This window comes from Lissotriton vulgaris, chromosome 2_2 (genome assembly GCF_964263255.1).
Source record: "Lissotriton vulgaris chromosome 2_2, aLisVul1.2, whole genome shotgun sequence".
Taxonomy (NCBI): domain Eukaryota; kingdom Metazoa; phylum Chordata; class Amphibia; order Caudata; family Salamandridae; genus Lissotriton; species Lissotriton vulgaris.
In genome coordinates, this window is record NC_141688.1 from 155,791,520 (window position 1) to 155,805,388 (window position 13,869).

Genomic DNA, 13,869 nt, shown 5'->3' on the forward strand with positions numbered 1-13,869 from the left:
CTTCCTTGCAGTGTTCAGAAGCATCATAATTGGTCGGGCGGATAAGCCGACTGTGTGTCGGTCGGAACCGAATCCGATAAGCAGTCGGATAGTTTAGTTTCCGACTGACATCGTAATGTGGCCCTTAGTTGTAAATTGAACCTTGGTGAGTGTGTAACACTTTTAGGACCTCACTCCCCAGCAGGTGTAAACTCTCTTACGGTGTAAATGACATTTCGATGCAAAAACACTATTGATGCAAATTAAGCAGCATTGTGGTTTAAGATTTCAAAATCACATAAATGGCAAAGTAACTCAAAACTATTCGGATACAGATTTTCTTTTTATTCTTTATGCTGCTAGACAACTGTCTTTAATCTGTCATTGCATTATGACTGATTCTCAATTTGAATGGGTGAAAGCATGACTTTCAGGTTAAGGGAAATCTTTTTTTGAAAACCTATTTAAATACAACTCTTACCAAGTGCAAGCATTCAACATTCTCTAATACTTTTGGCAAGTTGAAATTGTGTATCAACTTGCCATCATTAAAGGCCTCAGAAGGAAAGACATGTGTCACTAAAGTTGGGAAAAAAAGCAAACCTTTTCACAGAAGGTTCAAGTTTCCTAACCTCACTCAGGGAGAGGTTTCCCTTCTCCAGACTCATTCCCTAAAGCTACATGTTTCTCCCAAGGTGACTGAACTTTAGGATGCATAAAATAGTGTTTCCCTATTGTCACTTAGGACTGCTCTTCCCCTGGTTGACAGCAAGAATCACAGTAGATGCTGCTCAGCGACAGTGCATTTCTCATTTCCATTCTCAGTGTAGCACTTTGGGACTTCCAGCCACTCTGAATCCATGTGGGTAGCACCAGAATGCAGATGATAAATGACTACCAAGTAGTGTGCTTGCACCATAAGTGACAACTGGAAACTTCCAGGTTCTTCTAAACTGCATACGTATTTCCCTTTACATAGACTTGTTCGCATCTTGAACTTCACACACCCCTAGTCATGTTAAGAATTGTGACCACATATCATAAGCACATGTCAGCAGTGAGAGCCTATCATATTAATCTATTTTACTGACGAGTGCAAATAAAGCGGGTTTAATAGGAGGTCCTGCGGCCGAGGACATGCATAGAAATAAAGCCATAAATGTTTCAAGAATTCTTTGCGCTTGAAGGGATGGGGAACAGTGACGGTGACGCATCCTAACTAGAGACTACAGAAAGGTCTCGGGAATAGACTTGCAGACACTTTGTAATGCAAGTCAGAGTTTAAAAACATAGGGCCATATGTATCAACACATTTTCCCATAGGCTCAGAATGGGCAAAACCCTTTGATACATCTGGCCCTTACTTATTTAACTACAGCTGTTTCAAGCTAGAATTTTATGATATCCTAATTTGCTTTCAAAGGATGACTTTAAACATTTCTAATTGAAACTCTGGGTTATATTACATTTCCAGTACTTTTCATACGATTTCTTAACCCCACATTAATAAATGAAACAACACGCTTAACAATGGAGGTGGCTTTTTGACCAGGTTTTTGTAGACAACGATTATATTTTGTGAGCTAGTTTAAAACACACCCTAACTCTCCAATTACTTTATTTATGCTCTACTGATGTTCCCTTCACCTCTTGCTACATGTTCATGAAAATTGTGTTAAATATTGACATTTATATTATTCACAAACAATTCTGTTTACATTGCAAAAGACCAGAATCCCGGCAGAGGTCATAATAAGTCCTAAATAAAGGTCAACGTTGGGTTTGAGTTGATTTCATACGGATTTAGCACAATAGTCCCAAGCTACCAGCTGCTTCAAAAAATATTTCATGATTGAAAAGGTTGCAGTAGTCAACTGCCTAGCATGTTTCCACCCAGCTCCAGAGCAGAGGCAATTTGTACTCAAGCCTTTATCTCTAGAGTGGCAGCTCTTTCAGTGTACCATTAATTGTTTACACTCCATCTCCCAAATAATTATCTCACTCCAGCAGGTTTCATCTACTCACATTTAAGCCAAGTACAGCCTTAACTGTGTCAAAACAGGATTAAATGTATTCCAGTCCAGACCAAACAACACACGTGCAACCACTGGTACTGCAACACACTACCAGAGGAAACAAAGGAACCAAGGAATTTAACTAACACCCTCATATGAATTAATTATATATTCAGACATAGTTTTGACATGAAATTATTTTAAAAAATGGCATAACAATTTTAATTTACAACAAATTATTTAATTTAATACATGACCTTTAATGCAATTGACTACAAATGAAATAATCTTAGCGAGGTTAGATTTAAAAAAATATATTGTTAATAGTTAACTTCCAGATTAGGAGTGGCTACGGAGCCGATGTGGATGGCAGCTTGAGCTGAGAGCTCCGCTCCAACCCCATCAATTATCCTGTATGGGGCCGTGGTTTTCGGCCACAAAGACAACTGGCGGCGTGGCACGCACTTCTAAAGGTCCCGGTGCCACTTGCTGGTGAGAGCAACTTCGCCGCGAAGGACCAGGGACAGAAATGCGGCGGGACACTGGTAGCTCAAAATGGCGCCTGGTTCGGCCGCAGTGAGAGGAGCAGTAGTGAGAGAGGTGGAGGCTAGGTGCGGCAGCGGAGCAGGTGATTAGATTGCTGCTGCTGCTTGCTGAGCGTTGGGGACTCCTGGTGTGGTCAGGGATGGTGCAGCAAAAGCAGTACTAGAGCGGTGGTGGCCGCAGGGGGTAGCAGAGCCTTTCCCTCCTATCTCCCCTTGCTATCTCCATCTCCTGCTGACGTGCGGAGTGCCCAAGGGGGCAACAAGCGAGGGTGAGTATCATAGCGGGGGCCCGGGCGCGCAGCTGGAACTAACTGGGGGCATACTGAAGAGGAACTCCCCTGCCTGAGATTGTGGGCGGAGCAGGGTGTGGACTGCTTACGGTCCCAATAAAACTGCCATTTTGTGCCTCAGAGGAGCGGTGCCGAGGGTCAGCTGATTGCCACGATAGTCTATGACTGCTTTAATGGTCGTATTGCAGGGGGGAAGACCCCTACATCATTGGAGCCTGCAAGCAGGGCAGTGAACTGGCACGTCACACAGGGGCCCCAATTAATGGACCAGGACTTGGGAAATTGCCCAGATTCTTGCTGTAGTGGTGAGAGAAGGCGGCGAAGTGGCATGAGCAACCACACTGGGGCTTGAGGAGAGCTGTCTGGAGCTGATACATGATCTGCCCACCGGTGGTGGAGAGTTGTGGGTGGTCTCTGTCACCGGAGACTTAGCGGGATTGACATCTGCTGGTCCGTGGGGATCCACTCTCAGTGCTGTGTCAGGAAGGGAGTGGAAGCTACATACTGAGGGTTCCGACCAGGACGTGGGGATTGGGGGCCCTGGAACACCACATACAGCCAGGTGAGGTAGCGGACACATTGTGCATTCTGCGCCAGGAGCATTGCACATATGGCAAGGATGGTTGTAGCTATTGCCAACACACCCAGCATTGAGGGGTGCTCCTGGGGGTGGACCCACCGGGGGACCAGGAGTTTAGTTGAGTGCTGTGCCGGATGGAGTCGAGGCTGGCAGAGGGAACCTGGGAGAGTGCCCTGAGAGCCATGTCGACCATGGGATGTCCTGCTTATACTGAGAGGTGTGAGGAAGACGCCTCGCAGTGAGGATCATTAGGCATTATCGCCGGCAGGAGCTGGGAATTGATGGAGATCTGGTGGTGAGCCGCCATACTCACTGGGCCTGGGGAACGGACGACAATGGGTAAGCCGCAGGGCAAGCAGGGGAGCACGCCCCCAGAACAGGAAGAGGAGACAATGGATAATCGGAGTACGTAGGCGTCGTAGTCACAACCTGAGGAGATGGTGCAGCAGCAAGTAGAAATGATACTCTAGGCCATTGCGGACACCAGGAATGCTCTACAGCAGGACAAAGCGCAGGTGTCAGTGGGGCTGGGTCTTCTCCGGGCAGACCATGCAAAATTGGCGGACCGAGTGAAGCAAACCGAGGCCACTTTAGATGTACTGGATCCAGCATGCAAAGCCCTTGAGACACAGATGGGGGACGTGCATCGCCGCTTGCAAGCCCTAGAAAAGAGAACTGAGGAGGCCGAAGAGCGGAACAGAATAAACAATATACGGGTGGTTGGACTGCTGAAGTAGTGGAAGGAACCTATATGGCGACCTATCTGGAGGCCTGGTTGAAGTCAGAAGTAGCCCCGGAGGGACTATCCCCTTTCTGCACTTTGGAAAGGGCTCATAGGGTACCGGCATGTCCGTTAAATCCTGGGAGGCCACCCAGACCTGTGGTGGCATGCTTGCTTCATTACAAGGACAGAGATCTGTTTTTGAATAGAGCGCACAACGTGGATCCATTCAAAGTGGATAACAGTAGTGTGACGCTGTTTCCCAACTATACCTTTGATGTGCAGCGGCAGTGATCCTCCTTCTTGGAGGTTAAGAAAGCACTCTGTGCGGAAAGTTTGCAATACTCTCTGATGATCAGACTTGAGAGTGGCCATGGACGGTAAAACCTTGTTCCTCAGCACCCCACAAGAAGCATGGGACTGGCTTAAGTTCTTCAGGGCTGGACAAGGAGAGGCAGGTCAAGGCCGGGGGACCACTGAGGGGATGCTGCGCTGTCCTCGACCGTGGCGGAGAGATGGCGCCTCCGTTCCCAGAGACCAACAACATCTCAGATGGAGAAAGAAAGAACAGTGGCGCTCAAGGCAGGGATGGAGATATCTCAGGAGCAAGGACCGGAGTTGAGGGGAGCAACTGACACTGAGAAGGGGTCAGCTGGGACTGCATCGGAGTAATCAGGTTCAACGAGCGTCGCTCTACCTCATGTCACGCCAGGAACTGCGGACAAGTAGGTTGATGCGTAGCACAGTAAGACATTCTCCAGAACTGGGTGGCGGTTTGCTGTATTGACATTCCCCTTTGGTTTTCTTGATGGTGTGAAATGTGGGGTAATGGTGGTGGGAGAGCGGGTGGGGGGTAGAGGGGGCCTTGAGGTGAGAGTCCCCCATTAATTCTGGATACAGCAGCAGGTGCTGTGGCGTTACAGGGAATGGGGTATGGTGCAAGACGATTGTATATTTTTGATTCAGCGGCGTCTGGCCCCTGGGCTCCCCCCTGTTATTGTTGTTAGAGTTCCCCGGTAGCTACTGAGGAAGTAGCTTAGTGGAGAATTTGGATGGGTGCTGTTTTGTTAGGACCTGTTCTTGGGAGGAGTAGTTGGGGAAGGTTGTGCGAGTTGTTTGGGGTTATAGGGGCTGCTGGTGTGTCCATGGGGCAGATGCAGAGGTACCAGAAAGTGGAAGACCACTATGGGGACCCTATTTGATATTAAGTGCCTAATTTGGAATGTGAGAGGGATGCATACAATGCGGAAGCGTCACAAGGTGCATGCCTATCTGGTGCGGAGGGGGTACACATAGCCTTCCTGCAGGAGACCCGTATTGATAGAGCGGAGAGCTGTGCGTTGCAACGGAGGTGGCGGGGGCATGTCTACGGTACAACATACTCAGCGTTTGCTAGGGTCGCACTGATATGGGTTCGAGCGGGGGTGCCCTTCCAGATGACTCGTCAGTTTGCTGATCCAGAAGGGAGGTTTGTAGTGGTGGGGGGCGAATGAATGGTTTAGATGTAACACTATGTAGTATATACGCCCCTAATGTTGACCAGATGGCCTTTTATTCCCACCTGTCAGGGTAGCTGGCGCCTTACTTGACTGGCCCTGTGATATTGGGAGGAGATTTCAACTCCATAGTTTATGTTGATGTACATAGGTTGCATCCCCCATTGCCGGAGGCCCCTGAACATAGAATATCTAAGGCGAGAAGAGATTGGCAGGATAGATGGGGTCTGGTAGATACCTGACGAATGCAACATCTTGAGGATCATAATTATTCTTTCTTTTCTGTATTGCGCGACCTGAATTTGCGCTTGGATGCCATAATGTGCACACTTGACATACATGTGAAGGTTCTTAACAGCGAGAACTTGGCTAGAACAATATCGGATCACAACCCACTACTTCTAACGATTAGGTGGGTGCAGGAGAGGCCTGCAATCACGATGTGGTGCCTAAGACTGGAGAAGCTGGATTATGCGGTCTTCCGCGGGGATATAGAAACGGGCATTGAGCAATATTTTTCTGAGAATGAAGGGACAGCATCTGACGTAGCGACACCTGATTCGGATGGCCCCCCAATTGAATTTTATTGAACCTATGGCATGCCTATTGCGGGTGTTCTGAGAAATGTTGGGACTGGGGGTTAACTGGGATAAAACTTGTCTCTTCCCGGTAGTTCCAATAGCGGGAGGCCCTTATCGAGTGGCAGGAATTCGGTGGGAACCATCATGTCTGCCCTAACTTGGGACCAAGATTTATCATGCCCCTGCTGATTTGCTGGAAGGGAACGTAGGAAGGGCCCTACGTGGGCTGCGATGGAATCTGACATTTTGGAGTGCTCTGCCGCTTTCGGTAGCCGGAAGGGTGGCGCTCCTGAAGATGGTGGTGCTCCCACGCCTATTATATTATTTTCGGTCATTGCCGTTTTGGATACCGGGGGCAATCTTTAGGCACATTAAGTCAATGGTTAGCGGCTTCGTATCGGGAAATGGTACGAAATGGGTGACATTTTCTTCCATGATGAGACCCAGAGTGGACGGAGAGCTAGCAGTACCATATTTTGAACTTTATTACCTGGCGGCTCAGCTGCAGTGGCTGACACAAGCGCTGGCTCAAGAATTTTTGGGCCCAGAGGGCCGGTGGATCTTACGGCATGTACTCTCATTTACTATGTTAAAACAACCCTTGCACCTCAGGTCGCTCACTGCTGAGGAGCGGACATTATGACAATGTTGGAATCGGAGCCACCGCAGAGTCAACGTCAGTCGCCCATATGCACCGGAGATTCCCCTGGGCATGTGCACTGCCCTCCCACATTGGGGAGATTGGTCAGCACTAGCAGACTAGGAAACAATGGGAATTCAGGTCATGGGGGATTTGTATGAAGATGGGGTGCTACTGCCTTTTCAAACATTACAGGAAAGTTATGATCTGCCGCGCGGGGACGTTTAAGGCGATTACATGTCTCTACAGGCGCTTGAGCACAGAAGGCCTGTGCCCATTGACAGAGTTACGAGGAAAATGGAGGCGGATTTTGGGAAGGAAATACCGAAAGCAACGTGGGTTCAATTGATCTGAAGGGCCTGGAAGAGCACACGGAATGCTAGGTTTCAATTAATACATTTCCTTATATTGCATAGGGCCTGTTTAACCCCAGCCAGAATCAACCGATATTTCAGGGTAGATACCGCCCAGTGTCCTCATTGCGGCCTAGAGGGGTCAGAGTTACCTCATATGCTGTGGACTAGTGGACAATTGGGAACATATTGGAAGGAAGTAGTCGACATGCTATGTGGTATTAGTGAGCGCAGAATAGACACTGACATGGGTGCCTGACAGCCGAAGCGTGGGAATCGCTAGTGGTAGCACTTCAGATACCTGAAACTGACTCTGAGGTGGGCACTACTGAGGAGACTCCAGTGAGTTCCGCTGGATCGGACCTGGAGTAGGGAAGGTGGTAGGGGCCAGGTGCGGTGATGAGTGAATGTGATAATGTGAAATGCATGGCGAAAGGCGGCTATGGTCCCCAAGATATCCCGAAACAAGATTTGGAGTACCTGATGTACATATTGGAGTCTGAGATTGGAAGGATAGGCCCACTGAAATTCGAGGGAGAGGTAGGAAGTTTGATTGGGTTGGTCTATTGTTAATTTATTGACTTACATTGCAAAAAAAGTAGGCGTAAAAGTGTCAAGAATGTGCCCCTATTATGATAGGTATATGTACAATGAGACGATTATTGAAACTTAATTTATATTGCATCAGACTTTGAAGGAGGAATGGCTCATTATGTGAGTCTATGGGAGCACAGACATTAATAATATGACATAAGGTATAATGTTATTCGTTGCTGTATGATGACTATGTGTGGCTTTTTAAAACTATAAAAACAGATTTCGAAATAAAAAATTTTTTAAAAAACAGTTATCTTCCAGATAATATAAATGCTAGTACATTCTTCAAAATTTATATTATTTATTAAATTATGAAAAATTATTTGAAAAAAAACTTTACTAACAGTATAAAATATCCATATGCTTTCCCTAGGGAGCTGTCCACCCTGAGGGACAGGGAGTTCCACCAACAGGTTAAAAGTTGCCAGTAATACATTTACACTAGTAAATGCTGTTATACAAAGCTCCACTCTCTCATTGAAGGAGGTGGCAATATGCAAGTCTACAAGTAGGTGTAATTCTCCACTTAGAAATATTGAAACGCAAAAAAGTAAGCAGTTATATCTAGGGTTAGGAGTACATTTACACACCAATAAATCTACACAAGTATATTTACCTTTGTGAATCAGGCAGTAACTTATCAAAATAAACTGCAGACCGTCAACATAAATATATCTGTTACAGTTTAAACTATTATTAATATATTTTGAATAGTTATTCAAAAACTTAATTTAAGGGATCTTTGCTTTGGTGATGCTGAACTGCATAGCTTAGTTTCAGGGACCTTATGAAGCCTAGCAATTACTAACGTTTTAAATCATAAGTTGTTCCAACATCTACAATCACAATGAACTGTCTTAATGTTTAACTTGGCATAATAAAACAAAGTTGCTTGATAAATAGGGAATGATTTATTGGTCAATAAATGACATCACCTCACGGTGATATACTTTGAACACATCTCAGTATTTCTCTTGAAGGTGCTGGCTGACCTCTGAGCAGTTCTCCTGCATGGATCTGATCTGATTCAAAAGCCTTTTTTAATTAATCTTGCTTTTTTCATCATTTGGCTGTTTTCCCAACTTTTATGAAGATCAAGATTTTATTAAAAGTCACTCAATCACAATGACGAATTTTATACCACCGACCAGTAAAACTTTTGTGGTTTGGGACTATGTTATCTTCGCCGCTCTTCTCGTGGTTTCTGCCAGCATTGGAGTATTTTTTGCTATCAAGGAGAGAAAGAAGAAAACCACTGGTGATTTTCTAGTGGGGGGTAAGCAGTTGACATGTGGCCCAGTGGCTCTTTCCCTGACCGCCAGCTTCATGTCAGCGGTTACCGTTTTGGGAACACCGGCAGAGGTCTATCGCTTTGGGGCATCTTTCATCATTTTCTTTTTTGCGTATACGTTTGTCATTATAATCACATCGGAACTCTTTGTGCCAGTGTTCTACAGGTCTGGAATTACCAGTACATATGAGGTAAGGAAATAAAAGATATCCGACTGCATTGATGTGGTGAAAAGGTATAGAAGCTAGATATCCTGTTATATATTTTTCTGTAGCCATTTGATGGCCCTTGGATGTAGAGAGTAACTTAATCAGTTCTGGTATTTTCAAGAACATCCTAAACTGAGGAACTACTTATACCCGCCACATAGTGAACTTACTCCAACAGATGATTCATTTTATACATTGTTATATTGTACGTTTTATTGTTCCTAATGCACATGTTTGAAAAAGCTTCCTAGCAGATGGGACAGGTGAAACATCCAAGTTTTGAGAATCTTTGTAAACTTGGACAATCATGACTCACTACACAGGACATTAAATGCAACCATTCATGGGTGCTGACGTAGTTACCCATCTACAAAGAAGTTTATTGTAGACAAGGATTTATGCCAACGTCTTATGCCTTCTGAAGGGTCGCTAAAAGAGGCAAAACATTTATATTTCTCTTTGTGGGAAAAGCCCTAAAGGATAGGGTTCATACTGGAAGGAACCACTTCCAGTACAAACCCCATGCTTCAGACACAGTAGACACTCTTCCATTATGGCGTGCAAAGCTGTCTGTGTTTGCAGATGTCTCTCTAAATTGTGCCAGTGCAGGGAAAGGGCATAACAGAGGCACAACAGAGGCACATCTTAGTGTATATGGAACTGTCCTGCTCTATTCCTTTGGTGCAAAGCAGCGAAGCATTTTAGTGGTAAAAACAATGTAGGACAGATTTAATGACGATCAATATGACACTATTTTATCTGTCGTTGATCATGGTGTTTGAGTTGGCCACAGAAGCACAATGTTTGTGGAATTTGAGAGTAGTTTTGTTCTTGCCAGGGGTGAATATGATCTCTCAGGAGTTGTTACATGCATCCTGGCATCTCATTTGATATTAAACATTATTTCGTTTTAAATTTAATGGCCATATAAAGATCTCACTAAAACATGTGGGCAATTGGTCTTCAGAAAGAGAACATTCATGGAACAGCTGCAATACTCTGCCATGGGGAATCACTCAACACACAGGAAAAATATGGTAGTCAAATTTCACATTAGAAATTAATGGTATGGATCAGAATTACATCAGAGCCTACATTCACAGTTCCTTCATTGGGACATAAATAAAATCTGGCAACACAAACTAGCCTAAATGTCAGCATTGCTCATCCTTTGTCAAAAAAGGGTGTATTTATGACCAAAACGTGATGCAAGTGCAACACAAAAGGGCTTTGCGCAGCGTAGCACCAAAGCCACTTTAAGAACCATAAACATTCTCTTTGGATTCCACAAAAAAAAGTAACTCCTAGAATGCGGTGATCTGTCTCTGCATTAAATCTTAGCATGAAATCAAAGCAGGCGCAAAAACCGGTCGAAAGTAAAATCGTGGGTTTTTCCCATGCATAGCTCATTTCTGCGAGATTACACATATTATTTTATTTACCCGTGGTTTGTAGCGCGCATACAGAAATTTCCCCTGGCCCCTTAGGTATAAATCTCTCCTAAAACAGGGCTTCCATGACCTTATATTGAGAGAGAAGGCTTCACACTGTCTAAAAGCAGCAGTTAGATCGAGCCCCCTCAGAAACATCATTGGCTTGAAACCCTTTGAGCATTTAATGTTTCACAATTTTATTTTACCCATTGTACAAGGCGGCACTGCAGCATTTCACGGTGCTGCACACATTTTACTGCATCTAGGTCCTCTTTTAATGAACTGACGCATCGATGGAAGTAATGCTTGAATTAATCTCAGCCAATGGCGATCACGTGGGCCATATTCAGGTTTATCGTTTGTCATCCATTATGTCACCAGCCAGAGACCTGTCCTAGTAGGAACACTGCAGCAAGGCCCCCTGCAGATCAAAATAAAATCAACCTCTTGTCAGTTTCAGTCTACTTAGCCCTCATCAGTTAAAACTTAGCCTGAGTGCAGGACAATGTTTCAGAATACCTGTCACACTCGTATCTATTGGAACAAACACTTTTGGTTGCCGGCACTGGTAAGGCCATATTCATGAAAAGATCCCGCAACGCGGCAAATCTCCTTGCTTCACTGCATGAAAGGGAAAGGGCAGGAGTGCACTGTATTAACCAGTATAAGGCACATTCTTGTCCAGGCCAAGTACACATTTAGCTACCGAGAGCTAATGCAAGCATCACTGCCTCATGTTGTAAGGGTGCATGTGTTGCATGCGGGATTATTTTAGTGCAGTCGGGGACACTTTATTGCACAAAAATAATCCTCATCGGCATTTTCCCCTTTGTACGTGTGCTGCAGAATGCAGCACATCTAGAAAAAACAAACAATAAGGAGAAATAAAGGTATTTCTCCTCGTTGCACCCTATTCCAATGCTGAGGCAATTTGAACTCAAGCCTTTACCTCTTAAATAACATTTCGTTCAATGGTCCATTCATTGGTTACACTCCAACTCCTAAATGTATCTCCCACTCCAGCTTGTTTCATCAACTAGTGGGGCCACTTGCAATTCTGACGCATTCTCAGGTCTAAAAATGTTGGTAAGTCAAGCTCAGGAGGCATTGCTTGCCTTGATAAATCTCGTTTAGGTTTTGTGTCACCCTTGCGTGGTGCAAGGATGACGCAAAACTTTGATAAATATGCCCCTTAGTTGAAAAATCACCCCTGGTGCAACTACAGCATGAGTGTGGAAAATGTTAAGAACCACAAATCCTCATTAACTGTAAACTAGCTTTAGGTGTAAAGGACGTTTAGGTGCAAAATGAGCAGCATTGTGGTTTCATATTTTGAAACAAAATCGCCTTCAAGTTCAAAATCACATGAAGGTGCAAAATAACTCAACACGATTCTGATACAGATTTTCTTTGCATTCTTTATGCAGTTGTACAACTGCCATAAATCTGTCATTGGTTTATGACTGACATCCAGTTTGGAATGGTGAACGCACGTATTTCAGGGTAGCAGAACTCATATCGAAGAATTATTTATATAAAACGTTCGCCAAGTCCATACATACAACATTCTTTTATACTTTAATTATTTCCCAATTCCTCCTTGACTCTGGGAATTTAAAACGAAAATTAAACTTGGCATCCTCAGAAGGGAAGACCTTTGTCAGTGAAATTGGGAAAAATAGGAAACATTCTTACAGAAGGGTGACGTTTCCAAACTTTTGCTTTCGCTTCATCAGACACATTCTCTGCCACTAGATGTTTCTCCCAAGATGACAGAACTGCAGACTGCCGGGAATTTTGTTTTCCTACTGTCACTTAGGGCTGTCCTTGCCCTGCCTGTCAGCAGGGAAACACAACAGCTGTGGCTCAGCAGTTGTGCACTTCCCCTTTCCCTTTCCAGATGTTACAGCTTGGGACTTCCAGCAACTGTGAATCCATGTGGTGGCAACAGCATGCAGATGATAACCGGCTACCAGCTGGTGTGTTTGCCAGCCTAAGTGACAACAGAAACCTTCCAGCTTTTTGACAATTTCATATGTTTTGCCCTTTCCATAGATTTGCTTGGATCTTAAACTTCACATTTAACTAGTCATGTTGAAAATTGTGACCACATATCATAAGCAAATGTCAGCAGCGAAAGATCACTTATTAACCTATTTTACTGACGAGTGAAAACAAACGGGTCTGATAGAAGGTCCTTCGACTGATGTTACACATAGATATACAAACAACTGTTTCAAGAGGTCTTTGGGCTTGAAGGGACGGGAAGCAGTGATGATGAGGCACGAAACTACAAACTGCAGAAATGCTCCACTAAATTGACTTGTAGACACTTTGAAATGCAAGTCCGAGTATAAAATCATACCGACGCATGTTTTATCTGGTAAATGAAACCAAGAAGACTGCACAAAAAAAAAATAGAAAAGAAAAATGTAATATTATTTCCCGGCCGATCATGAACATTTACACTGTTTCATCTGGCCGTAATTTCTTCTTTGATCTAAAAAATGTAATGTTATTTGATTTGTAAATAGATTTTTTTCCTGGTGAGTTTTTGAAGTATGAAAGAATTTAGTGAGTAAAAAGCATGTTTTGAACGTTTTCCTGAAATGCAAGATATTCTTTGATTCTTTAAGTTCAAGAGGGAGTGAGTTCCATAGTTTTGCAGTACAGACCACAAAACGTCTGCCTACCCAATGGGCTTGCCTAACTTTGGGGACTACCACATTTTTTGGGGCCATAGAGTGTAAAGTTCTGGTGGAGGTGTACCAGGAAAGCTTTTAAATTTGGCAGTCCGGCCAATATTGTGCAGTGCTTTTAAAGGATCACTGACATAATATCGACGACAACAATATTGACCTACCAGAATATCGTGTCAAGAATATCGATGGATAAAATATCTACATCCTATTTCTACAAAGGTAACTATAAAAATATCAAAACCAAAATATCGTTGTTTAAAATATTGTTGTTCAAGATATAGTAATTTTTCAAATGTCCTAAAAATGATAGAAAAGAAATTAAATAATAAATATAAATAATAAAATATACATGTAATATAAAACACAATTAAACATACCTATATAAAATTATTATATGCATTTACTCAATATTGATAACTAATTATTTTATTAAATTA

General features: G+C 43.8%; 1 protein-coding gene across 2 annotated transcripts in view; it reads left to right on the plus strand.

Moving 5' to 3' along the window:
* The window catches only part of LOC147729175 (sodium-coupled monocarboxylate transporter 2-like), a 278,703-nt gene that overhangs the window by 5,412 nt on the left and 259,422 nt on the right, over positions 1 to 13,869 (plus strand). Inside the window, exon 1 of one of the 2 annotated variants that reach the window (XM_086959486.1) lies at positions 8,721 to 9,279. The exons of the other annotated variant lie outside the window; for it this stretch is intronic. Coding sequence (XP_086815612.1) covers positions 8,923 to 9,279 — 357 coding nt within the window. The 5' untranslated portion in view covers positions 8,721 to 8,922. Of the gene's footprint in view, positions 1 to 8,720; positions 9,280 to 13,869 lie in introns of those variants that run through there. 2 annotated transcript variants of the gene reach the window in all.